This window comes from Peromyscus californicus, unplaced genomic scaffold (genome assembly GCF_007827085.1).
Source record: "Peromyscus californicus insignis strain IS unplaced genomic scaffold, ASM782708v3 Scaffold_4__1_contigs__length_199733344, whole genome shotgun sequence".
Taxonomy (NCBI): Eukaryota; Metazoa; Chordata; class Mammalia; order Rodentia; family Cricetidae; genus Peromyscus; species Peromyscus californicus.
This window is the reverse complement of record NW_026294562.1, coordinates 84,550,987-84,578,629: the sequence shown is the minus strand read 5'-3', so window position 1 is coordinate 84,578,629 and position 27,643 is coordinate 84,550,987. Positions and strand designations below refer to the sequence as shown.

The following is a 27,643-nucleotide window of genomic DNA, read 5'->3' as shown; positions in this document are numbered from 1 at the left end:
GATAGTCTTCCGGTGGGCATAATAATGGTACGTACGTCGTGATGTTAGGAGCTGGAACCACGTGGCCACAAATCCTTGGTTACGGGAAGAGTTAGTTTTCCTTCATTCCTAAGCTTTCGGATCTCAAAGTCAAAGACATAGATTCATTTCTAATCATTCTCTCTGTCTTTCCCAGTCCTTTCTTTCCGTCTCCCTTTTTTCTTTTCTCACTTTGTACTGCAGGCTGGCCTCCAGCTCAGAATACTCCTGCCTCAGCCTCCCAACTGCTGGAAGATTTTCATTCTTGTTACATTAACTGTCCAATACAGTACTAATAGAACCTTAACAATCTGTGCTGTTAAATGTGTTTGAGATGTGATTTGAGATTGGCAGAATTGAAGGACCAAATTTTTTACTTTACTTAATTTTAATAAATTTAAATGGCAATATAAAGCTGCTGCATTGATGGTTCCGGGTCAGTAAACGTTTATTGAATGGAAACAGTAAATTTGCTAGTGTATAAAGGGAAGAGAGATAAGTTGGAAGAAATGGAGAATACAAAGGAAAAGAGTTGTGGGCTCAGAGTCAGTACCCCCAAACCATCTATTTCAACCCCGTTAGGGCTTGAATTCCTTCTTCAGTGTAACACTTGCTCCAGAGAAAAATGTTTACTTTTGATATTCTTGTAAGTTTCACCCTTAGAGTCCTTACCTGAGGAACTAATCTACAGCAATATTTGGGTGTCTGTTGTCTTTTACCCAGAGAATTCACTTTTCCAATAGTTCTTTATAGTACAGTTCCAAACTACATTGTGTAGTTTTTTTTTCCCTTATTGCTGTGATTAAAACACCTCGCAAAAGCGACTCAAGGAAGGGTTTATTTTGGCTCACAGTTTGAGGGTATAGTCTGTAGTGTAGAGTGAAAAGGGCCAAGGAAAAACACCCTGACCCTGGCTTGGGAACAGGGGTTGAAATCCCACCAATCCCGGAGCCCCCTGAGCACTAAATCCCACTAATCACGAACTACCCTGGAAAGTCCCACACACACACCCATCTCCCCCCACCCCCGCCCTCCAAGGAACCCTATATAAGCTCTGTACCTGCTCAGTTTGCTGCTGCCTCACTAGAGGCAGCCACCCTCCTCCATTCTTCCTTCCCAATAAATGTCTTGAGTGAGGTGTGTTGTGTGGTATGACATTTTCACTGGAGTGAAGCCCAGCTGTAACAACTTTCACTAGAGCAGAGTAGAGCTGTAACAGTTTCGCTGGGGAAACCTTCCCCTAAGGAGCAGAGTTGTTACACTCCTGGGGACCTAAGCAGAGCTGTAAGACTTTCTCTGGGGAAACTCCCTTAAGCGAGCAGAGCCTGTAACATACTGTGGAATAATCCTGTATACTGTGAATGTTGCTCTCATTGTTAATTTAAAAAAAAAAACTGATTGGCTGATGGCTAGGCAGGAATTTCGGGGAGAGAATGCTGGGGAGTAGAAGGGTGAAGTCAGAGGAGATGATGCCATGAGACACAGAGCGAGCAAGATAAGTCTCTATGTGGTTATTTCCCTGGAGCAGGGCTGTAAGCTGCTATACTTGCAGTGACTTTGTGGTATTCCTTGGCTCCTGACTACCAGGATACCTTTCTATCCAAGCTGCAATGCTTACACAGTCCATCATTGCAGCAGGAGCTCATGGGAGCCAATCCCATTGCATCACAACCAGGAAACAGAGAGAGATGGATGTTGGGGCTCAACTCACTTTCTCCTTTTTATTCAGTCCAGGACCTCATAGATCATTCCACCTCAATCTAATCTAGAAACTTCTTTTACAGACATGCCCAGAGTGTTATCTCCTAAGTGGTTCTAAACCCTGTCAACTTGACAGTATCACAAGTAGTGTTGGGGAGGTGCTCTCTGGGGAGTTAGTTCCTACCTCACAGGGCTCTCTAGTGGGGACCAAATGAGATAATGTATGAGAAGATGCCCTGCATCAATACATGATCTTAAATATTGATAAAGAAACTTGCTTTGCCTTCTGTTGTGGAATTGGTTTCTGTGGGGCTGTCATGTCTGGGTAAAACAGGGACAAAAGTTTCAGTGTGCTCTGAAAACAAGTGAGTTGGTGACACAGAGTAAGAGCTGTTGAGCATGAGGTACTGATGATGGGTTCTATATATGGCCACCATGACTTCGACCTAGATGACTGTCCTAGTTATTTTGTGCTATAATAAAACACTAACCAAAGGCAACTCGGGAAAGAAAGGGTTTATTTCAGCTTACAGGTTCTAGTCCACAGTTGAAGGAAGCCAAGACAGGAACTCACAGCAGAAAACTGAAACAGAAACCATGGGAAAATGATACTGGCAGGCTCTCCTGGCTGTTGCTAAGTCAGCTTTTTTTTTAAAAATATATAAACAAGGGCCATCTGCCCAGTGCTCATATTGCCCACATCAATGAACAATCAAGAAAAGGCCCACAGACATGTCCATAGGCCAGTCTGTTTGAAGCAATCCCCCAGTTGAGACTCCCTCAGATGACTCTGGTCTGTGTCAAGTTGATAGCTGCAGCTAACTGGACGAATGACTAAACCTAATTCTTACACATATAAACAGTGTAGTTTAGTATAGTAAGAACATAGAGAGTATGTTCAGCTTCTTAGAGGAAGCATGGAGCTGGGTGTGGTGGTGCACAGCTGTAATCCTGGCACTCAAGGGGCTGAAACTGGAAGACCCAGCATTTGAGGCCACCCTGAGCTACATAGACTCTCCAAAGAGCCAAGAAAAAGGGGCGGTGGGTAGCAGGGGGAATAAAAAGTGTGTATTCTTTCTGGTAATCTTATCACTGAAGTTAGTTATTATGTTCTATGAGCATTAATCCATTAAAAACATATCACAGCCAGTAGACCTGGCAGGAGCTCAATTCATGAAAACAAGGTACACCATTGGTCAGTATCTAATTTGAGTCCTTCCTCCTCCCTGGCTCTACTGCTGTGTGTGCGCCTGCCTGCCTATCTGATAACCTATTTATAAATGTTCATCATTGTTCTTCCTCATCTTTCCAGCAACAACTAAAGCCTTTGTATTCTCAAGATTGTATTGTTATCAATAAGCTTCCTTCCTTCCAGTGTTCTAATTAAATCATAGAGTGGTATGTGATGTTAATGGTTTTAAGCAACAGTGAGCCTCAGCGTTTGAAGCTCTTCGTTTCCTATTTTAGCACCATCGTGATTACTGCTATCAATATCCTCTTGCTGTCCTTGACCCATCGATTAATCATTCTCAAGCTCAGCAGTTATTGGAAAGTAGGTCCTTCATCCCACTGGTCAGATCCCAGCATGGGTCCGCCCTGAATGAATGCTTCTTCCTCCAACAGAGCAGCTGAGCAAGCCAGAGAAAATGACATCAACCAGCTCTGGGCACTGCTCATCAGTGTTCATCAGTGTCTTCTCCCACCTCCCACATCCACTGGTCCAAGTTTTAACCCAAATAAATGGTCCTGCCACTTAGCACAGGACATATTTACTGAGAAGATGCCTGCAGTTGAGAGTGGGCAGGAAATCCAACTTCTTTATATCAACACACATATAGTACACACCTTTAACCTCAGCACTTGGAAAGTAGATGCAGGCAATCTCTATGAGTCTCAGGCCATCCTGAGTTGAGTAGAGTCCCTGTCAAAAACACCCCCACACACTTGATCCATAAACACATAAAGGAACACCCACCCATCATGGCTCGGTGCTCTCTGGACTTAGGTACCACCGTCTTGTTATTCCCAGGATCCTGGTCTATCACTTCCTCCTCTCCATGTCGACATCTTTCACATCCCTGCTAGCTTATCTCTTCAAATACTCTGGTCTGTGATTGCAGGAGAAGAACTTGTTTTGAGTCCATCTCTTGCAGCTCTTGTCTGTGTTCCCCTCTCTGCCAGGAATCCATGACGCTTTTTCACACCACTTTCATGCCCATTGCTGTGGTATTGTGTTCCCCCAAATATTGTGCATGCTAATAAACTTATCTGGGGTCAGAGACAGAGCAGCCACAATATTAAACATAAAGGATAGGCAGTGGTAGCACATGCCTTTAATCCTAGCATTCCAGAGGCAGAAATCCATGTGTTCAAGGATACAGACAGGCATGGTGACTCATCACACCTTTAATCCCAGAAAGCAAGCCTTTAATCCCAGGGAGTGATGGTAGAAAGCAGAAAGGTATATAAGGTGTGAGGACCAGAAACTAGAAGCATTTGGACTGGTTAAGCATTTGGCTGGTTAAGCATTCAGGCTTCTAGCACAGTTCAGCTGAGACCCATTCTGGATGAGGACTCAGAGGCCTCCAGTCTGAGGAAACAAGACCAGCTGAGGATTGGCAAGGTGAGGTTAGCTGTGGCTTGTTCTGTCTCTCGGAGCTTCCAGTTCCCCCCAATAACTGGTCTCGGGTTTGATCTTATTAATAAGAACTGTTAAGATTCATACTACACATTGCCTTTCCAATCCAGAACGGAGTAGCTTCCATTCTGCTTCCTGAAGGAGTTATTCTCCTGCCTCACTCACATGTATCTTCTGCTGCTGGAAACTGTCTTTGGTCCTGGATCAGACATGAGTCTCGCTACTCATAAACATTAGCGCCTTTCTCAGGGAATCTCACCTCTTTTACTCAGATACCCAGTCCAGAAATGCAGGGTATCTTAACTGCCTCAATTCCCATGACTCCTAAGTTCATTCACCAGCCCTTGAATGCTATGTAAAACAAACACCCATTCCTGTCATGTTCATCCATGGCTACCAAGGACTTGGACCTGCCTGGGGCAGTAAGGAAATGGAGAAAAGACAGACAAAGGTCTGATGGTCTGGACTCTCTGCTGCAGAAACCCCAGCACCCCAGAAGCTCAGCGTGTTTAGTATAGAAAGTTGAACAAAGAATAGAGGTTAGTACAGATAAACAAGGGGGCGAGGTTTATGGTTTAGAGCCAGATCAAGGAGACAGGTTTCGCTGATCTCAGTAAGAGCGTTCTCTGTAGGGGAACAGTCTTCAGGCCGTGAACATCTAGTGGGAGAATAATATGGTGGATAATTTCTGCACATATTATCAGCATCCACACTCAGGCCGAAAGGGAAGGCTTTGCCACTTCCCTCTGATCTTCACCCTTGGAGAGAAGGCTTTGTCATTTGCTCCATGGCTCCGAGGCTGTGGTGTTCTTGGCACAGCCATGCCCATGTCAACAGCACACCTTCACTCAGCACACTCAGACTCAGTGCGGGCTTCTTCTGCTCTCTATACAGTCCCACTTGTTCTTAGATTAAGGTCCATTTAGCACATGTATAACATTAAATTCCCTGATCAATGAATTCCAGCTAAACTCTGATAGTAGAGAGATTATAAGCTCTGTAGACAGCACACCTGATTTCAGTGTGTGCTTACAGTACAGGTCAGAGAAAACAAGCAATTTTCCTAAGCATCACAGCACTTAAAACTTGACTTGAGAGTAGCTTGGTGGGAGAGTATGTTCCTCAAATTCACGCAGGTTTGATACCCAGAATGAGGAGAAGAACAAAATGAATGGATCAGACTGTGGGTAAACCACCTCATTTGTGTAAAGAATTCAGGGGTGCTGGGCATGGTGGCACACACCTTCAATCCCAGCACTTAGGAGGCAGAGATGTCAGACCTCTATGAGTTCAAGGCCAGCCTGGTCTGCAAAATGAGTTCCAGGCTAGTCAGGCCCACACAGTGAGACTCTTTCAAAAAAACATCAACAACAACAATAACAAAAAACAAAATCTCAACAACAACAAACAAAAACATTCCTGGGACTGAGGAAATGGCTTAACAGAGTCTTTATAATTCAAGGATGAGGACCCTGATTTGGGTTTGATTCCCCAGCACCTATGATGGGGAGGCAGATACAGGAGGATCCCTGGAGCTCGATGGCCAGACACTCAACAGATTAGTACACTCCAGGTTTAGCAGGAGACCCTGTCTCAATAAATAAGCAACCGAGGAGGACACCTGACACTGACCCAGGAGAGTGCATGTCGTCTTCCCAGATGCCAGATTTCTTAAACATTACAGAGACTCCAGGTAGCGAACTATCAGTGTCCTGAAGCTAATGTTTTTTCCCATACTTGAACATAATCATCTCAGCTGTTTATCTTTTGTGGTCAAATAAAGGAGTTTGTGTCTTTCTATCAAACTTAAGATGAAAGAGGTTTTATTTAAAAGTATAATGGAAAGAAATAAAATGCAAATAAAAGTACAGTATTTTAAGTATGGATAAGATTGATTTTATCAATAGAGAAACAGTCTCAGTATTACACGTACATATTGTTGTAAACATTTTTATGTGTGTGTATGGTACGCATATATATGTATGTGTGTTCTTATATATATGAGTGCACATGTGTGTGTAAGGACTGGGGGTGGCGTACATGCACATGTATGTGCCTGCCTTTATTGGCCAATTTGACATCAGGTGGCTTCCTCTTCCTCGAACATTCTCTATATATTGAGGCAGGGGCTCCTGCCGAACCTGGGGCTCTCGCTGAACCTGGGCCTCCCTTTTTCTTCTAATCTCATTAACTAACTCCCTCCACAGATTCCAGGTCTCTACACCCTAGAACCGGGACTGTAGGCTGACCACCACAAACACCCAGCTTTTACACGATTTCTGGGAGTTCACACTCCAGTTCTCACTCCCGTGCAGTAAGTATGACAGTACTGAGCCATCTCTCTAGTCCCATTCGAAACTCTCTGTATGGAAAATTGACAGGACAATTCCACATTTAAGAACTAATGGCGTATTTATCAATATTCTTGTTGCGGGATTGTTAATAAGGAAATACTGGAAACTAGCCAAATGCCCAGGGGCCATTTACTTGTTAAATAAACACGGCATATCATCTGTACCACTGTGGGATGGCCCAGTGTTCAGTACCTAGGATGGCTCCTGGCACAAAATGGGCCGCACCAGCAGGTGTGGATTAATGAACGGGTTCAAAGGGACTTGCTGTGTGTCTTATCTGTCACTCATTTGTGCAGCAATTGTTATTTGGGGCATAAACAGACCCTGTGACTTCCCTCGCCAAACGTACAGATGGTTAGAGAAGATAGACCGGGAGGAGGGGCATGAAGGAGAGCAGGTGTGATGACATACCTTCATATACAAAGTTGCCATGATGACCCCCGATGCTTTGTGTTAGCCTTGCAGTTGAATTGGGGGCTGTGAGACGACTTGGTGAGTTAAGGCACTTGTTGCCAAGATTGATGACCTACGTTCAATGCCTGGGACCGAGGTGTTGGAAGGAGAGAACCAACTCCCATAAGTGTCCTTTGACCTCCACACATGCATGCTTGGCACACACGTATACATACATGCACACAGGCACAAATAAGTAAACATAAAATAATAAACGATAATCATAAACTTACAAAATTAACATACAAGGCTGGGGAGCCATCAGGTTAAGAAAGCAGTTCAACACAAGCATGAGGACCTGAGTTCAAGTCTCTGTACCTACATGACACTGGGCATGGTAACCTCTGTAACCATGACATTTCTGCAGGAAATGGAGGCATAGACAGGAGAACCCCTGGAAGCTCACAGCCAACGAGCCTGGTGTGTGCAACAGGAAGGGAGAGAGAGAGAGAGAGAGAGAGAGAGAGAGAGAGAGAGAGAGAGAGAGAGACTGACCCTATTGTGAGGTGAGGACTGACTCTCAGGTTGTCCTTCCACCTCTGTGCATGTACCTGTGGCATGTGCACTTGCATTCACACACACACACACACACACACACACACACACACACACACACACAAAGATTATATGTATGTATGTATGTATATATATATATATTCAAATAAGGGGAAAACAATGTCCATTATAAAGACATATAAATATATGTGTACATATATATATATATATTCAAATAAGGGGAAAACAATGTCCATTATAAAGACATATAAATATATGTGTACATACTGTAAGGTAAAAGGGCCGCCATGACCCTGAAACCAGAGCCAAAAGGTTAAAAAGGGCCAGTGAAAGAAACTTTAAACTCAGCGTAAAAACCAACCAATCCCTGAGCATGAAACCAACAAATTCCTGAGCACAAAATCCAGCCAATCTCTGAGCTTGTCTAAGCTTGGGGATTGAAATTGAACCAATTCCCACCCTGAAAATCTTCACCTGGAAAAACTTTGCCCCTAAGTAGCCCTATATAAGCCCTGTACCTGTTCAGTTGGGAGCTACTTTTTCCACCCTGGCAGAGGCAGCCACTCCTAGATCCCCCCACCCAATAAATCTCTTGAATGAGGTTTGGGTGATGACCTTCTTTCACTGAAGTGGAGCCAGGCAGAGAAGTAACAACTTTTGCCAGAGCAGGAGCAGAACTGCTGCTACATTTCTGTGGGGAACCCCCCTTAGCAGAGTGGAGCAGAGAAGTAATGGCTCTCCAGGAGATGAGCAGAACTGCTACATTCCTGGGGGGAGGGGGAGACCATCCCCCACCAGAACGGAGCTGTAGGTATCCTGGCTTCCAATGGCCAAGATACCTTTCCCTTCCAAGCTATAGGTATAGCCTGGCTTCTGGCAGCCAGGATACCTTTCCCTTCAGAGCTGTAACACAGGTATAGCCTGGCTTCCAACAGCCAGGATACCTTTCCCTTCAGAGCTGTAACACACATACGATTACACACATATATAATTAATTTGTTGAAAAGATTTGCTTGGGTCTGTGTTTAGTGGGATGTGACTTCCACTACCTTTGTAAGACCTCTGAATTACTTGAGATTTGCTTTGAATTAGCACATATTTAGTATCTTGACAAAGGTATACACATGTATTTTAAACTTAAACAGATTTTTCACTATCTCAGTGGTTTCAGGACAGAGGGAAGAAAGAGGCAGTGGAACTACCTACCTAACTTCTAACACAGTCCCCAAGATTTTCACACCTAGTGCCACATCTCTCTAGTATTCAAACGTGGGTCCAGGTGTTTCTGTGAAGACTCCAGATGTGAAGTTCATTGTCAGTTGACTTTGGAGTAGGGAGATTATTGTAGGTGTGTCTGATCTATCAGGTTGGTTCTTGTCAGAGGTCGGAGTTTCAAGCAGGAGCCTTGGAACTCTTTAAGCACTGAAATAGCAGTTATCGTGTGTGGACTGCCTTTGACAGGACCTGAGAGCCATCTCTAGGAGCTGACAGCCAACAGTTCGGTTAACAGAGACGTCAGACCTACAACCATAACAAACCAAGTTCTGCTAATAACTAAGGAATGTCAAAAGAATCTCAACTCTTAGTTAAGATCACTGATGCTTTGATTCCTGCATGCTGAGTACAGATTTCCAACTCAAGGGAATTGTGAGATAATGCATTTGTGTTGCTTTATTTTAATTTAATTTAATTTTTTTTGAGAAAGGGTCTCACCATGTAGCCTGGGCTGGCCTCCAACTCTATCGTTTTTAATTAAAAGAAATTGTTTTATGTGTAGAGGTGTTTTGTCTGTATACATGTCTGTATATCTTGTATACTTGTGTGCCTGGTACCCACTGAGGCCAGAGGGGGGCGATAGAGCCTCTGGAGCTGGAGTTAGAGATGGTTGTGGTTTCCTGCTCTAAAGATAATCAGACCTGGGAGAATGGAGCTATAAATGAGGGGGACTAAAGTCTCGTGTAAGAGCCAGCTTTATTCAGAGCATCAGACAATTTATACTCTGAAGGTTAGGGGAGGGGTCACATGAGTAAAGTGTCCAAGCACAAGGGTAAGCCACAGGTGGCAGAAACCTAGTTTTCCATAGAGGCATGTCAATCCATAACGATAGCAAGCTGAAATGAGTAAACTGAGGTAAACTCATTCGTATCTACTACACCTGAGAGGGGCACAAAAGCATAATAAAAGAACAGTTCCATGGTTTTGAAGAAACTTGATTTCTTGGAGTTTTCTCACAAGCACTCAGAAATCTCCTTACATGGCTCCATTCTTGAACATTCTCCAACAGTTAGGAGCCACCATGTAGGTGCTCAAAATTGAATCTGGGTCTTCTGCTCTTAACAACTGAGCCATCTTGCTGGTCCCTGTCTTCCAACTCTTTATCCTTTTGCTTCAGCCAGCCAGTGTTGGGATTGTAGGTGTGTGCTACCAGGCCTTGCTTTTGTATTGTTTTAAATCCCTAAATGTATTAGTATCCCTTTATCTGAGGTTTTACTGCCTGATTTTTTTTTCATTAGCCAATGATAGCTGTAGTCCAAAACTATTTAATAGGCAACTCCAGAAGTAAACAAACATTCAAATAACTTATCCCAGGGTAGTGTTACAACAAACTGCTTTGCTATTACTGCTGTTGATTTCTTACTGTTTCTAAATTATGAGGTCAATTTTACCAGAGGTCTTAGTAATAGGAAAGGATATAGTTTATGTAATGTTTGGTGGTAATTGATTTTAGGCATCTAAGGGACGTCTTGGAGCATAATGTTTGGTGATGAAGGGTGGGCTAGTGAACTTTCTGTCCCAGTAGTAAGTGCTAGATCCTCTTACAAAGGGAAAGGATTTCTTTTGGCTCACCATTTTGAAGGTTTTAATTCATGATGGGTTGGGCATTGTATTAGTTCCTGTGACAAATACCATCAGGGCTTGAGTCCATAATGGCAGCAAAGGAGGCATGGCAGCAGAAACAGGAAGCAGAGAATTTCATCTACTAAGGAGTAGGGGAGGGGGGAGGACGGAAGTTGATCAAGGCTATAAACTTTCAAAGCCTGCCCCTGGTAATGTACTTTCCTCCAGCAGGGCTGTACTTCCTAAAGTGACCATAAACTCCCCAAACAGGACCACCAACTGAGGACCAAGTGTTCAGGTACAGGAGCCTGTGGGGGATATTTCTCATTCAAACCACAACATCCAGGTTGCTTAGACACTTGGTACAGCAAAACAAATGGTGGGACCACAGCAAAGCAAAACTAATCTCTTTATGAGAGGGAAGTGCAGCAGAGGAAGTGGGCTCAGGTAGAGTGCTTGCCAGCAAGTGTGAGGCTCAGAGTTCAATTCCTACTGCCGCATCCAAAATGAACAACCACTACAACCAAACAGGAGAGATAGTGACCTGAATATTCCCACCCTTTAAGAGGTCCTACCCCTTAAATGTTTCATCCCCTCCCATTAATGCCCATGGGGAGTGCTCCAACCTGTTAACATTGCGGTAGCAGGTATTAGGAATCAAAATAACTCATGATTGGGCCAGCAAGATGACTCAGCAGGTGAAGACACTTGCTACCAAGTGGTGGCCTGGGTTTGATCCCTGATACCCATATGGTGAAAGGAGAGAACTGACTCCAGCAAGTTGTCCTTTGATCTCCATGTGGGCACTATGATGTGTGTCTTCCCCCACAAATAAATAAATAAATACATAAATGTAATTTAATTTTTTTTCATGACCTCTGGATTGGTGTACTTGCCCACAAGCTGATACTTAGGTGCTTCATAAAAAGTTGAGAAATTGTCTACTACCTAGCAAGCAACTAGGCAAGGAAGTAAAACTTGTATCTAGTGCAGTCACTGTTGTGGTTTAAATGAGAATATCCCCCATAGTCTCAGGTATTTGAACACTTAGCTGTAAACAGAAGTTTCTGTCCCACCAGCAATTCCTAAATACCCAGCAGCCGTGTCCCAAATTACCATACAGAGGCTTATATTAATTATAAATGTTTGGCCGATGGCTCAGGCTTATTACTAACTAGCTCTTACATTTAAATTAACCCATTTCTATTAATCTATGTATTGCCATGTGGTCTGTGGCATTACCAGTTCTCTGGCTTCTTGCTTCTTTGGTGGCTCCTTATGTCACTCCTTTGCTCTGCCCTTCTTCTTCACCTCCTTAGTTTGATTTTTCTGCCTAACCTTATCCTGCCTGGCTATTGGCCAAACAGCTTTATTATTAACCGATGAGAGCAACACACATTCACAGCGTACAGAAGGACCATCCCACAGCACTTGGTCCCCAGTTGATGGCCCTGTTTGGGGAAGCTCAGGAGATGTGTGCCCTTGTTGAAGGAAGTGTGGACTTGGAGGTTTCAAAGCCTTGTACCGTTGGCAGTTGGCTCTCTCTGCTCCGTGCCTGCAGTTGAAGATGTGGTACCTCAGCTTCTGCGCCAGCAGTCATGCCTGCTGCTTGCTGCTGTTTCTCCATGGCATGACAGACTCTTTTCCTGCTGGAACTATAAGTCAAATAAGCCCCTTCTATAAGTTGCCGTGGTCGTGGTGTTTTATCGCAGCTGTAGGAAACTAGTGAATACAGCCACTCCGTCAGCACCACCTCGCTAGACTGACGTTTTCCTCCTCACTGCCACATGAGCCTGCGGCTATCTTGAAGACATTGGTCTTGCCACAGGTTTTGTTCCTGTCAGTGTTTTCTCTTCATTCCTCAGGGAAGCATTTGTTGCAGCCCAGGAGCATCTCTGTGCCTTGCTCAGCTGTGGTTGTCACCACCCTATAGAATTTGAATGGGATGTTCTCCAAGTCTTTCTGCTCCACGTGTGCCATCTTAGTTACTTTTTCCCCCCTGTGAGGAGACACCATGACCAAGATAAATTATAAAAGAAAGCATTTCATTGGGGGCTTGTGTATAGTGTCAGAGGGTGAATCATGGCCATCATAGCAGGGAGCATGGCAGCAGGCAGGCATGGTGCTGGAGTAGTAGCTGAGATGCACAAATTGGAGTCAAAGTGTGAGACTGGACCTGGTGTTGGCTTTTGAAACCTCAAAGCCTACCCTATGACACACTTTTCTCCAACAAGGCCACACCTCCTAATCCTTTCCAAAACTGTTTTATTAACTGTGGACCAAGCATTCAAACATATGAGCCTATGGAGGTGTGCTGGCTGGTCTTATGTCAACTTGACACACAAGCTAGAGTTATCTGAAAGGAGGGAGCCTCAATGGAAAGAAAGCCTCCATAAGATCCAGCTGTAGGGCATTTTATGAATTAGTTATTGATGTGAGAAGACCCGGCTCATTGTGGGTGGTGCCATCCCTGGGCTGGTGGTCCTGGGTTCTATAAGAAAGCAGGCTGAGCAAGCCATGGGGAGCAAGTCAGTAAGCAGCACCTCTCCATAGCTTCTTCATCAGTTCCTGCCCATTTGAGTTCCTGTTCTGACTTTCTTTGATGATGAATAGTGATATGGAAGTATAAGCCAAATAAACCCTTTCCTCCCAAACTTTTGGTCATGGTGTTTTGTTGCAGTAATAGAAACCCTGACTAAGACAGAAATTCTCATTCAAACCACCACATATGCCATTGGCATTGTCTTTAACCTTGTCTTACTCTGCTTAGTCCTTGTAGTTACCATAATGTTTGGACAGAGTCTGAAGTTGTAGTGTTTGGGGAAGAGTCTTAGACTCTAACATAAAGCCTCGACTTTCATGCAAGGTACCAAGCATCTTACTCATTTTTGAATAAGGTGGCTTAAAGAAATCAACATACTGGGACTGGGGATATAGCTCAGCAGGAGAGCACTTACCCTGCAGAGCCCTGGGTTCCATCCCGGTACTGATTTATTTGAATAAATAAATCAAAACCAATAACCTGCAATGAGCAGTTGTGTTTCATTTATGCAAACTACCAACTGAAATAAAGCTTAAGAACGTTTTATTCCAAGAGGGAAATTACATCACAAATGTCAACGAACACTTTCCCCCTCCCTTTAGAGTATGAAGCTGAGCTACCTACCCTTCCAGAAGGATATAAAGTGAAACAGGAAGCTGCCGTTACAGTGAGCTCGGTGAGTATTGCCCAGGCTTCAGTGAGAGCAGCACCAAGAACCCCAAGGGTCGCATCCTGGCTTGGGAGTGAGAGAGGGGGGAGACACTGGAGGTAGAGCTTGCACCATGCTTCTTCTGAGAGTGGAGTGGTTTAAAAACCATCATATATGCACTTTGAACCTCACGGTGGATTCCATTAAACGGGGCAGCTCACATTTCCTTGTGACAAGCTCACACTGTAAATGGTGTTTACAATGGATCTATGTAGTGACAGTTGTGGATAGAGCAGGTTTCTCTGTGTGCTGAGAGAGGATCAGCAGTCAAGAAGGGTGTACCCTTGGAAATATACCTTGGAATTGCATACACTGGACAGCCTTAATTTTTTTTTAAAGACTCAAGAGGTAAAGGGACTGAGCAAGGTTGCAGGGATAGAACCTAAACTGAATTCTGTAGATTTTGAGTAATTTTTATTACTGCAATAGCCTCTGACAAATTCTTGTTTTTAAAACTCTTTCTTGTTCTGTGACTGTTCCTTTTTGCTAACATTCTGTTCTTTGCAGGTGCAATTCTTACACAAATTTTTCTGCAGACGCTAATTGTCATTCTCTTTCCTGAATTATTTTTTCTAAGGACAGTTTTTCTATTTATTGGTTTTAGTTTTTGTTTGTTAGACAGGGTCTCACTATATAGATGCGACCAGGCTGGCATGGAACTCCATTTATAGTTCAGATGACCTTAAACTCTTAATTCTCCTGCCTTAGCTTTCAGAGTGCTGAAGTGCTAAGTTTACACCACCATACCTGGCTCTTGCATGCTCGCTTGCTTTCTTTTCTTTCTTCCTTCCTTCCTTCCTTCCTTCCTTCCTTCCTTCCTTCCTTCCTTCCTTCCTTCCTTCCCTCCCTCCCTCTCTCTCTTCCTTCCTTCCTTTCTTTTCTTTATTTCTCTCTCTCTCTCTCTCTCTCTCTCTCTCTCTCTCTCTCTCTCTCTCTCTCCTCTCCTCTCCTCTCCTCTCCCTCTCTCATCCCGTCCTGTCCCTCCCAACTTACTTTCTTCGTTCGTTCCTTCCTTCTTTGTTTGTTTACTTATTTATTTTGGAGACAAGGTCTTGTGGTCATCCTCCTTGCTCTGCCCCACAGGTTCTGGATAGGATTACAGGTGTTTACCACCAAGCCCAGCTGTGGCTATAATTCTTGATCTTTGGTTTTTATCCTGTTGGTTTTCTTGATCTGTGTAGAGAGTTTTAGTTGTGTACAGCCTTTTTTTTTTTTTTTAAAAAAAGGAATTATTTATTTATTATGTACACTGTGTTCTGCCTGCATGTATGCCTGCATGACAGAAGAGGGCACCGGATTTCACTGTAGATGGTTGCTGGGAATTGAACTCAGGACCTCTGGAAGAGCAGATAGTGCTCTTAACTGCTGAGCCATCTCTCCAGCTCCTAGTTGTGTACAATCTTAAATGGGAACCTAAGAGTGTTTTTCTATATAGCCAAGTACCTTAGGGCTTTATAGAGCATCAGAACCAGTAGGAGAAGATTGGGTAGATGGATAGGATAGATAGATGGATGGATGGATAGATAGATAAATAGATAGATAGATTGTAGGTAGTTGATTGATGACTAGATAGGTAGGTAGATGACAAGAGGCTCATTAGTGAATCATCTCACACACGCATTACTAAAGCTGCGTGTCTTTGTTAGGGTTTTTATTGCTGTGAAGAGACACCATGACCACAGCAACTCTTGTAAAGAAAACATTTAATCGAGGGTGGCTCGCTTGCAGTTTCAGAGATCCAGTCCATTGTGCTCATGAAGGGGAGCCTGGCAGCATGCACACAGATGTGGTGCTGGAGCTGAGAGTACTACATCTCGCAGGCAACAGGAAGTCGACTGCCTGTCACACTGAGGGACGCTTGAGAAAAAGAGACCTCAAAGCCTGCCCCCACAGTGACACACTTCCTCCAACAAAGCCACACCTCCTAATAGTGCCCCTCCCTTTGGGGGCCATTTTCTTTCAAACCACCACATTGCACAGTCTCACAGCACAGTCTTCAAGCTGGAGAACTTGAAAGCCAGCAGTGTTGCTAACTCCGAGGCTGATGGCCTCCAACTCGAGGAAGCTGATGTGTATTTCTCAGTCCAAGTGCAAAGGTACAAGACCCATTGGCTGCAGATGCAAGTTCCAGAGTCAAAACACTGTATCAGGAGTCCCAACATGTAAGCCAGGTGCAAAATAAAGGCATGTGGCTCTAGGAGACAGGGAATTCACTTCCTTCCACTTCTCTGCCACCTACCTTGGATGGTGCCTGTCTCTTCCCCAACTCAGCCCCCAGCTTAGCTCTGATCTGCAGATCACCTTCACAGACACACTGGATAGCTCTATCAGTGGTCTCAGTCTGCCCTGGTCTCCGATCTGCAGATCACCTTCACAGACACACTGGATAGCTCTATCAGTGGTCTCAGTCTGCCCTGGTCTCCGATCTGCAGATCACCTTCACAGACACACTGGATAGCTCTATCAGTGGTCTCAGTCTGCCCTGGTCTCCGATCTGCAGATCACCTTCACAGACACACTGGATAGCTCTATCAGTGGTCTCAGTCTGCCCTGGTCTCCGGTCTGCAGATCACCTTCACAGACACACTGGATAGCTCTATCAGTGGTCTCAGTCTGCCCTGGTCTCCGATCTGCAGATCACCTTCACAGACACACTGGATAGCTCTATCAGTGGTCTCAGTCTGCCCTGGTCTCCGATCTGCAGATCACCTTCACAGACACACTGGATAGCTCTATCAGTGGTCTCAGTCTGCCCTGGTCTCCGGTCTGCAGATCACCTTCACAGACACACTGGATAGCTCTATCAGTGGTCTCAGTCTGCCCTGGTCTCCGATCTGCAGATCACCTTCACAGACACACTGGATAGCTCTATCAGTGGTCTCAGTCTGCCCTGGTCTCCGATCTGCAGATCACCTTCACAGACACACTGGATAGCTCTATCAGTGGTCTCAGTCTGCCCTGGTCTCCGATCTGCAGATCACCTTCACAGACACACTGGATAGCTCTATCAGTGGTCTCAGTCTGCCCTGGTCTCCGGTCTGCAGATCACCTTCACAGACACACTGGATAGCTCTATCAGTGGTCTCAGTCTGCCCTGGTCTCCGATCTGCAGATCACCTTCACAGACACACTGGATAGCTCTATCAGTGGTCTCAGTCTGCCCTGGTCTCCGGTCTGCAGATCACCTTCACAGACACACTGGATAGCTCTATCAGTGGTCTCAGTCTGCCCTGGTCTCCGGTCTGCAGATCACCTTCACAGACACACTGGATAGCTCTATCAGTGGTCTCAGTCTGCCCTGGTCTCCGATCTGCAGATCACCTTCACAGACACACTGGATAGCTCTATCAGTGGTCTCAGTCTGCCCTGGTCTCCGATCTGCAGATCACCTTCACAGACACACTGGATAGCTCTATCAGTGGTCTCAGTCTGCCCTAGTGTATTCTGTTGGGCATCTGAAAACAGCCGTCACAGCCGGTATGCTTGCTTTCCTGTAGCTGTGTTCAGGGCTTTGCTTTCTGGATGGATCTCCCCTATGAATAGAAAAGCTCTGTCTAGGTGCTCATGGGCGTGGTTACCTCTGGAAGACTTCTTCAGGGTAGCAGGAACAGAGTCAGTATTTCACCTGATATTTACGTGGGTTCTGAACTCTGCTTCTCACACTTGCAGGACAAGAGCTGTAACCACTCCCTAGCCTCCTCCTCTTTTGGTGTGTTGGCCAATGTCTCAACCATAGACTGTCTTCCTGTCCCTTTTCCCCACTAAGGATTCTAACTTCACTGTCATTTAATTTTGTCTTTTTTTTTTTCCTACTCAGAACTTAGGACTGAACCCAGGGCCTTGTGCTTGCTAGGCAAGTACCCAACCACTGAGCTAAGCTTGCAACCCCGTTACTCATTTAAAAGTGGCATGCCAGGAGGGGAGGGGGTGAACACTTCTCTTCAGAACGACCCCCAACCTATCTGACACAGAAGTTCGTTCCCTTATAAGGTTATAAAAGAAAATCAGGCATTGTGGCACACACGCCTTCAATCCCAGCACTTGGGAGGCAGAAACAGGCTGATCTCTGAGTTCAAGACCACCCTGGTCTACAAATCGAGTTCTAGGACAGCCAAGGCTACACAGAAACCCTGTCTTGAAAAAGCCAAAAAACTGATGATGATGATGATGATGATGATGATGATGATGATGATGATAATGATGATGATAAAACTGAGGGCTGGCGAGATGGCTCAGTGGGTAAAGGTGTTTGCTGCCAAGCCTGACGACCTGAGTTCAGTTCCTGGGACTCAAAGGGTGGAAGGAGAGAACTAACTTCCACAGATTGTCCTCTGGCCTCCACATGTGTGCTGTGGCATGTGTGCACACCCCCCGCATAAATAAGTTGAATTTTAAAATTAAAAAATGAATACAATCAAAGCTGTTCTGGAACTCACGGCCCTACCCTGCTGCCTGTAGGTCACACCATTGGAGGAACTGGTTCCTCATGGCTTCAACATGGAGCACTACTTCCCAGTCCACTCGTTCCCGGTGGTGCCTCCTGTGCCTTGTCCTCCCAAGAAGACAGAGACGGTGGAGCCCAAGACCTGTGAGTAAGGGGACGATTGAGCCTTATCCTCTGAAGTTTGGGGTGTAATACTCACATTCACACGGTAGGGTGGGGTGTTCAGACACATCACTATCTGCCTTGTAGTTCTTCGTTTTGTCTTATCTTTTGGGCTAAGCTGGCTGGTCAGTGAGCCCCAGGAGTCCCTCTCCCCAGCACTGGGATCACAAGCCCACACCACCACACCTGGCTTTGTTCACACTGGTGCTGGGGGTTGACCTCGAGCCCCGAGCTAAGCACCTCCCCAGCTCCATAGTCCTCATTTATAAGAGGAATGTTGTTGGGTCTCTGATGCCTTTGCAAGGTTAGCATGTAGCAGAGAGAACAAAGCAAGCCCTGTGATTCTCTCCTAAATACTAAGCTAGGGACAGGAAGGGTAAGCAGATGCACAGAGCAGAAGAAAGTGTCCTGTTGTCCAGCCTGCTGGTCCCTCTGAGCTGCGGCTCATGAGGCCTCTCTATCTTCTTTCTCCTTGTTGGTTTTGTGCCTTCTGCTCTGGGCCCTGGCCAGGCACTGCCAACGTTACTGTGGCTCTCAGGCCCCATCTGTCCTACTCGCCTATCCCAGCTTCTCTCTAGCCTCAGTTCCCGTGGTACCTCATGCTCCCGCAGACACTGGCCTCTGGGCTATGACTGCCTAGGTGCCGTAAGCGGGTGGAGGACTTGACCCAGGTAGGCCCCCGACCATGTCCTTGCCAGAGTCCAAAGGCTCACGACCCGAAGCACAGTGACAAGTAAGATGATACTGTTGAACAGATGGCACTTTCCTTGTTTTGTTGTTTTTCAGACAGGGTCTCCCAGGCTTGCCTGGAACTTTATATATAGCCAAGGCTTGACTTGAACTTACTATATAGCCAAGGCTTGCCTGTAACTTTTGATCCTCCTGCCTCCACTTCTTGAGTGCTATGACTACAGGCCTGTAGCACCACATCCAGTTTATTGGATGCTGGAGATCAAAGCCAGGGTTTCCTGCATGCTAGGCAAGCACTTGGCCAACTGAGATACTACAGCCTCAGCCCAGATGAAGTATATTTCCATCCCTCCTCCCTCCCTGTCTCCCTTCCTCCTTCTCTGTCTCTCTCTCCCCACTCCCTCCCCACTCTCTCCGTAAAGCAATAAATGTCTTTTTCAGATGAATTTAGTCTTTTGGGATTTTCAGTGGGAATATTCTTGTTTCAGGTTCCCCCAAAGATTATTTGGAAATGTTCATCTTTCCAGTTCTGCTCCCTGGAATGGCCAACCTGCTTCACCAAGCAAAGAGAGAAAAGTGTTTTGAGGTCAGTGGTTTGGTGAAATGTCCATATTTTTAAATTCTTGCTCATTTATTTCAGTCTGATGGCAGCCCATGAGCTTGGTACCATTGAGTTGCTATTCTCAAAAATGACCCCTTTGCAAGGGAAGCCTGAGTTTGGGGCACCCCCCACCACCTCCCACCCAGCCACAACATCTAGTACTACATAAATGTACATGTACTGCCAACTCTGGCCACCTGGGTCCCTGAGAGGTTATCTGCTGCCTAGCCTTCCTGCCCACCCTTCTCCTGGGCAGTTTGGCATCAAGCAGGTTCCCATCCATCACAGCTGAGAAGTCACAGTATGGGAACTTGAAGCAGCTTGTTGTATCACACCCACAACAGAGAGAAATCATTGCATGCAGGTCCCCTTGCTCCCAGCTAGCTTTCTCCTCTCTCATGCTGTTGAGGAGGCCCTGCTTAGGGAATGGTGCTGCCCACAATGGGCTGGGTCTTCCTACATCAATTAACTGTCAAGGCAGCCTTCCACAGACACGCTCACTGACCAATCTGGTCTAGGTAATTCCTCATTAAGACTTAGCTGAAGTGACTCCAGGTTGTGTCAAGGTGACAGTTAAAGCTAGCAGTAGACCATGCTTGCTTCTTACTTGTCTCTGGATTGATCCTGCTCCTCTGGCCTCTCTTTTCTCCATTTTTTGATTGGTTGGTTTAGGTTTGAATTTTTTTTTTTTTTTGAAACAGGATCTCATGTTCCCTAAGCTATCCTCAAAGCCCTTATCTTGAACTCCTGATCTTCTACCCGACTCCCCAGCTGGTATCAAAGCACTGTGCCACTGCCTCCAGCTTCCATGCTAACTACTCTGGGAGAGGTGTGGTGTGCACCAGTGCTCAGCACACACTCATTACTGTGCTGAAGTTACTTAAGCCCATCCACTGATCCTGTCACAGCCTGCATAGAGACTCTCAGGGCTGCTCTTCTCCGCCTCTCACAGGATGATTTGGAGGGCTGTTTCCCACATGGTTTTGCAAACTAGACTTTTTGATGTCCCCTTCTGTTTTATGAACTTTCCCTAGGGTGGTACAATTACTGTACTTACCCCAAATAGGGCACCAATGACCAACCAATGTAACAATTTCACCAAAGTCCAACTTGCCCAACTGATGTTTATTGGGCTTACTTAGAGTGTGGGTTAAGAGTTACTAAGAGGGCCGGGCGGTGGTGGCGCACGCCTTTAATCCCAGCACTCGGGAGGCAGAGCCAGGCGGATCTCTGTGAGTTCGAGGCCAGCCTGGGCTACCAAGTGAGTCCCAGGAAAGGCGCAAAGCTACACAGAGAAACCCTGTCTCGAAAAAAAAAAAAAAAAAAAAAAAAAAAAAACCAAAAAAAAAGAGTTACTAAGAGGAGTGTGGGTGACCCCAAGGCAGTGGAATCACTGCCAACTGTCACCCCAACATGGAAGGCAACCTCCCCGTAGCTGTATGGATAGTGTCTCCTTTTCAGTTAACCCTCTACACGCTATATATTTTAGCACCTGCAGCTTGGGTCAGGGGGAGGTATTAGAAGGAATATCTAAAATCTCAGCCGTGGGTCTGATGACCCTCCCTACCCCCTCTTGTGAAGAAACAACAAGCCTGACCTTGAGAATCTCCTGTGGGTAGTTCCAGTTGCTCTCATGGAGATGGTAATGACTCCTGTGTGGGAGGACAGCCGTTTACAGCACTGTAAGAGGGTAAGTGAGCAGTGACGCAGACTGCTGGTCCAGCACTCGCTCTGCACCGGGCGCTTCACTAAGAGCTTTGGCTTCCCTTATGTCAAGGCTCACATCATCCCCAAGAAATTCTTTGAGTGGGTCTTGCCTGTGTCCAGTAGATGAGAAGAGGGAAGGATGCAGAGCTTCACAGTATGTCCCAGGATTCAAATCCGGATGAAATGACTTCAAGTGGCACCAAGACAGGAGGCAGTAACCATGGTGGAAGGCAGTTGACAGACAAAGCCTGGGGTCTGTAAATGTAGTCACAGTCGATGGCATCATCACATGGTTGGCCTTCTGACCCCAAAGGGTCACTGTCTGAGACGAACTCATCCTCCTGCAGTGGTACTTTTCTGTGCTGTGGAGATAGTTTCCATGTGCTTTACAAATGGGTGACTTTCGTTCAGTGAGGCCGGATGTCTCCCCTCCCTCCTTACCGTGACTTCTTCGTATTCTGTGGCTCCGTCAGTTACTCACCGCTTGGATCCACATGACATAATGTTCCTTCTGGTAGACTTCCCAGCGACAGTTGTGTCTTTACTTGAAGCAAAAATGCATTAGAAGACATTGATCTTATTTGTGGTACTTCCCCCACCCCCATTTCATCATTTTGTTTGAGGCAGGGCCTCATGTAGCCCAGGCTGGCCTCAGACTTACTCTGTGGCCAAGGATTACCTTGAACTTCTGATCCTCTTGCCTTTGCCTCCTGAAAGCTAGAACCACAAATGTGTGTCAGTAACCATGTCTGATTTTAAGCATTGCTGGGGATCACAGCCAGGGTTTTGTGCATGCTGGGCTGCACTCTACAAACTGAGCGGGATTCTCTGCCCTCCTGGTGGGAATTGGCATAGCACACCGTGTTAGTCAGCTTCCTGTCATTGTAACGAAATCCCTGAGATAATCAACTAATAAAGAGAAAATGTTTGTTTTTGGCTCACAGTGTTGGAGGTTGCCCATGACCAAGTTACTGTTGCTTTGTGGCAGGAAGCCACACCATGGTGGCAGCAGATGGCAGAGTGAACCCACTCACATCACAAGCTAGAGAACAGAGAGAGAAGGGACTGGAACTCCAGTCCCTTTTGACGACACACCCCAGTGACCCAGACTTTGGATTAGATCTAGCTCTCCCAATAGCGCCACCTCGGGGACTACCTTGAATACTTGGGCTACCATGCCATGTGACAATGGCAAATCCACATGATGAAGGCAAAGCCTCTAGCCTGGCTTTCGAGGCCCTCTCCAAGCCTCCTGGATCCTTCTCTTTCTCCTTCTCTGGCTCTCCTTCTCAGGTACCCCCAGCTAAACAGATGCCCCTGTACCAGCCTCACCACTCCAGGGCCTCTGTGTATTTGGGCTCTGGGCATTGCTCCTCCTTGTTTTGGAAATCACTCCTTATGCTCCTCTCCTCTGCATAGTTAAGTGCTACTTGCTTTCCAGACTCAGCTGTGGGACACCTTTCCCGGGTTCCCAGCTCCCTGGAGGGCCAAAGGACAGGCAACTGATCCCAGCTCTCAGATTTCAGAGCACTCATCTGCTCCTCATTTTATGGTAAATTCAGACAGCCTCAATTAAGACATTCTTAACCCACATATATTTAATTTTATACATGCCTGACTTCCCAACTATTTTAAGTATTCTGAGGACAGAGTCCCTATCTTAGTTTTATACTTCTCAATGCCTAGTACAATTCTGCCGAGCCCCTAGCACATGTAAACACAGAGGTGGTCCCCAGTGAGTGCACACAGTTGGACATCAAAGATGCACGGTTGTTACTATGTCCTTGGCCAACACCCATCTTCTTTTTGGAAGGCCATTCTGTTGAAGTTATTCCCTAGAGAGAAGTTCTGGACAGGCGAGGGAGCAAGACATCTGTTCCTGAGTTTTAGTCAGTAGCAGGAGAAAGCTCAGGGGCCAGCCAGGGGCAGAGCCTGCTTCCCTAACAGTATTAGAGTCAGTAAACCAGGGCTCAGTGAGGAGCAAAACTCAGGAGTAAAAGTGGGATCATTTTGAAGTCTATCTCAGGCAGGTGTTGTACCACACTCCTCCGGTCTCAGCTGCTTAGGACAAGTTGAAGACTGGCCTTGGCAACTTGGGATGACGACGTCTCAAAAATGAAATTTCAAAAGGGGCCGAGGGTGTAGATGAGCAGTGTAGCTCTTCTCTAGCATGTACAAGGTCCAGGGTTCAAACCTCAAGCACCGAAGGGGAAAAAGCATGATGTCTGCTTGGGACTGATCCTCTCATAGACCCGAGTTAACTTCCTAAAGCTGGTGGCTTTCACCTTCCGCGTCAGCACAGTTTCCGTGCACGTGACTGGAGGACAGTCACGTGCTGCCCGAGGGATGCTTACCGTGGTGAAGACAAGGCCGCCCCGCATTGTTCAGGGCAGACCGGAACCTGCAGAGATCTCAACAAATATTAACTCTGTATCAACTTAGTGTCCCTGTGCAACAAGTGCTTCTCCCGTGTCACCTCCCTCTTGTTTCTGGTTGTTGGTGTGACTCAGCACTTGGTCCTAGCCCCAGGAGGGACCGCGTGGGAGAACACACTCCACAGTGATTTCCTGAGGCAGGTTTATTTTATTGATAACTTCACAGGAAAAGGGAAAAGAGGGTCTCATTCATACCAGTCAAGCAATACCTCATTGACCTCTAGAAGCTTCTCTGTCTTCATCAAGCACCTGCTAGATCCTGAGCAGTTCTGATCTGGCCCCAGCTCACACAGCTGCTCAGTGAAGCCCGGCCCAGCACTGGGCCTCCTCCATGACAGTGCAGGTCAGCTGTGGTCTGTGGTCCTGGGGCGGGAAGGAGGATGGGGCGTCATCTCACCCACCCACATAAAGCCTGACTGGTCTTTACAATGCTCTGTAGGAAATGGTTAGTTTGCCACGTGGGCCTGGTGCATTCCAACTGAGGCGCTTCAATGCTCTCCTCTGTCCCGCTGCTCTCCTCTACCCCGCTGCTCTCCTCTACCCTGCTGCTCCCCTCTGTCCCGCTGCTCTCCTCTGTCCCGCTGCTCTCCTCTGCCCTGCTGCTCCCCTCTGTCCCGCTGCTCTCCTCTGTCCCGCTGCTCTCCTCTGTCCCGCTGCTCCCCTCTGCCCTGCTGCTCTCCTCTGTCCTGCTGCTCTCCTCTGTCCCGCTGCTCCCCTCTGTCCCGCTGCTCTCCTCTGTCCCGCTGCTCCCTTCTGCCCTGCTGCTCTCCTCTGTCCCGCTGCTCTCCTCTACCCCGCTGCTCTCCTTTGTCCCGCTGCTCCCCTCTGTCCTGCTGCTCTCCTCTGTCCCGCTGCTCTCCTCTACCCTGCTGCTCTTCTCTCTCCTGCTGCTCCACACCCACCCGGGCCCCAGTGAACATGGTGTTTCATTAACATGCAGCTTTGCTGAGGTAGACTGTCAACCAGAAAGGCCAGAGAGATGATTAGCAGCAGTAATCATAGTATTAGTATGATTATAGTAGAGGAGACTCTCTCTCCTCTGTTTTCCTTCCTGTTGGAGTAACTGTTGAAAATAGAGGGGCCAAGGCAGTGGTGGCACATGCCTTTAATCCCAGCATTCAGGAGGCAGAGCCAGGTGGATCTCTGTGAGTTCGAGGCCAGCCTGGTCTACAGAGCGAGCTCCAGGAAAGGCCCCCAAAAAGACAAAAGAAAATAGAGGATCCAGGTGAGGAAGTAGCTCAGCCAACAGAATATTTGCTGTGTGAGCATGAGGATCTGAGTTCCCTCCCCAGCACCTATGTAAATCCAGGTGTGGTGGCATTTGCTTGTGACTCCCAGTGCTGGGGAGGCAGAGACAGGGTGATCCCTGGAATGTTCTTGCCAGCCTAGCCCCATGGCCCTCCCAGAGAGAGATCCTATCTCAAAACAACGAGGTGGAAGGCACCTGGGGGGAAGAGTGACTTCCGAAGCTGTCCTCCAGCCTCTATGCACACACACACACACACACACACACACACACACACACACACACACACAGACACACACACACACACACACACAGACACACACACACACACACACACACACACAGATACACACACAGATACACACGCAGACACATACACACACAACATACACACACAGAGATACACACACACACACATACACACACAGACACACAGACACACACACACACACACAGACACACACACACACACACAGACATACACACACACACACACAGACACACACACACAGATACACACGCAGACACACACACACAGATACACACACGCAGACACACACACACACACACACACACACACACACACACACACAACATACACACATGCACCTCAGACACAGATAAAAGTAGAAGGGACAGGGGAATATCCAGGAGAGTGAGAGGAGCTGTCTTCACGTCTATTCGTTGTTTGCGGCCCATCAGCACCAACCACGTGCTTGCCACTCGTCAGCCCTTCCACCCTGAGAAGAACTTTCTAGACTAGACCCTCTCTTGGAGGAAGGTCTGAAAAACTCAGGGAAATTCATTTTTACATGGGATCACCCAGCCAGCGAGTGACAGAGGACACCTTAGGTGATCCCGTCTGGGCTCTTGTCTCTCCTCATAGACAGACTCGAAGGTGGTGCTCAGCACAGACCCTGGAAATGCCGCCACTTTCCCCTTACTGCTGTCTGCTGGGAAACAGATGGCTGCTGGCCTCAGGTTATGAAGACAGAGCTGCTTCAGATTCTCACTTCCTGCTCATGGGCTCAATGGCTTCCACTCACCTCTGTGTTCTCTTTTAGGATCCACCCTCCCCTCTGCGGGGTTATACAGAAGCCAGGTGCAGCTGGGCGGAGTGGGAATGAGGCTGCAGTGGCTGGAGAGGAGCCCACTCTGGGCCAGCTGAATGAAAAACCAGATGACCTCTCAGTCCCCTGCCCTGCCAGCAGTTCTGCCTTCCTCGTGTGTGTGTGTGTGTGTGTGTGTGTGTGTGTGTGTGTACACACACAGGTAGGGGCCACATTCAGAGGACTACTTCAGATATCCTCCGTGGTTGCCCTCCACCTTATTTTTTGAGACAGTTTCTCTTGGTGACCTTAGAACTTCCCCTCTGAGCTAGACAGGCTGACCAGTGAGCCTCCAGTGAGGAGGGTTACACACATGACGTGTCCAGCTTTTATGTGGGTCCTGGGGATCTGAACTTAGGTTCTCATGCTTGTGCAGAAAGTGTTTTACCCATTAGACCATCTCACAGTCCTGCCCTTTCTCTTACGTTGCTGCTGGACAGAGTAGATTCAGTGTGCTTCGGCCTTTTATTAAATTGGACACAGGATAGGACCTGATGAAACAGTGGAAGGATCACAATGGAGTCTTTGCAAAGTCATACAGAATGTCTAGGGGGGCTGGCGACATGGCTCAGTACATAAGATTCAGGGCCTAGCATATACCACACACAGATGCACACACAAGTGCACAGACCCAAGGTTATCTGCACGTGAATGAAATCAAGTGGTGCTGGGGCCCAGGTACTGTGAACACAGAGTGTCTCCCCTCTTAGGACCTGGCCCTGTCCTGAAAGCCACAGACGATCGTAAACACTGTGGTGGGTGAAGGGTAATGGAGAGGTTGTTCTTACCTCTCACCTGTGTGTCTGATTTTTCTCACAAGATTGACTGGAGAGGAGCAGCGAGCGTGGAACTGATGCTGGGTTCCTTTTGGGACCTAGGGCAGCTGCGTTCACAGCGTGCCCTTTCGTTCACTCTGCTGTTCTTCTAATTTACACCCTTCAGAGGGTAGGAAATCATCTAAAAGGGCCGCAATTAAGATTTCACATTGAAGGTTGCATATCTAGTGTTTCATAAATAATCTTGAAACAAAGGGACCAAAAACGGTTTCCAGCCCCAGGCAATGATGAACTGCTTTCAAAGAATCCAAGGTATTTCTGTGTATATTAGAGATTAATTAGCAGGCTTGTGCCAACTTGTGTTTCATCTTTGACATCTAGCAGATGAGCTGTGGCTGAGTAAATGAAAACAGTCTAAACATCAGATGTCAGTGCCAGCGACTCACACTAGGAGGCTGGGGGCGTGGGGGGGGGGCGTGGGGGGGCGTTGATGCTGAGAGTTCTGCATCAGCCTGGGCTACATAACTATCTCAAGACAGAAACAAAACCAAGCAGTCGGCCATTGGCTGTTGCACAGGGCTTAGATACAGCAGTAACGTGTCCATGTCATAATGACAGGTGAGGGAAAATGTGGGTTGTTAAGAGTTTTCATCTGCAAGAACTGAACAGTGGCAAAGGCAAGCCCAGAATCCCATTTGACCGTG

At 46.8% G+C, this 27,643-nt stretch overlaps 1 protein-coding gene across 2 annotated transcripts in view; it reads left to right on the top strand.

The window, feature by feature from the left end:
• The window catches only part of Iqck (IQ motif containing K), a 138,632-nt gene that overhangs the window by 641 nt on the left and 110,348 nt on the right, over positions 1-27,643 (top strand). For both annotated transcript variants that reach the window (XM_052761157.1, XM_052761156.1), the window contains exons 2-4: positions 13,663-13,736; positions 18,228-18,357; positions 19,554-19,651. In XM_052761157.1, the coding sequence (XP_052617117.1) occupies positions 13,663-13,736; positions 18,228-18,357; positions 19,554-19,651 (302 nt within the window). The remainder of the gene's footprint in view (positions 1-13,662; positions 13,737-18,227; positions 18,358-19,553; positions 19,652-27,643) is intronic.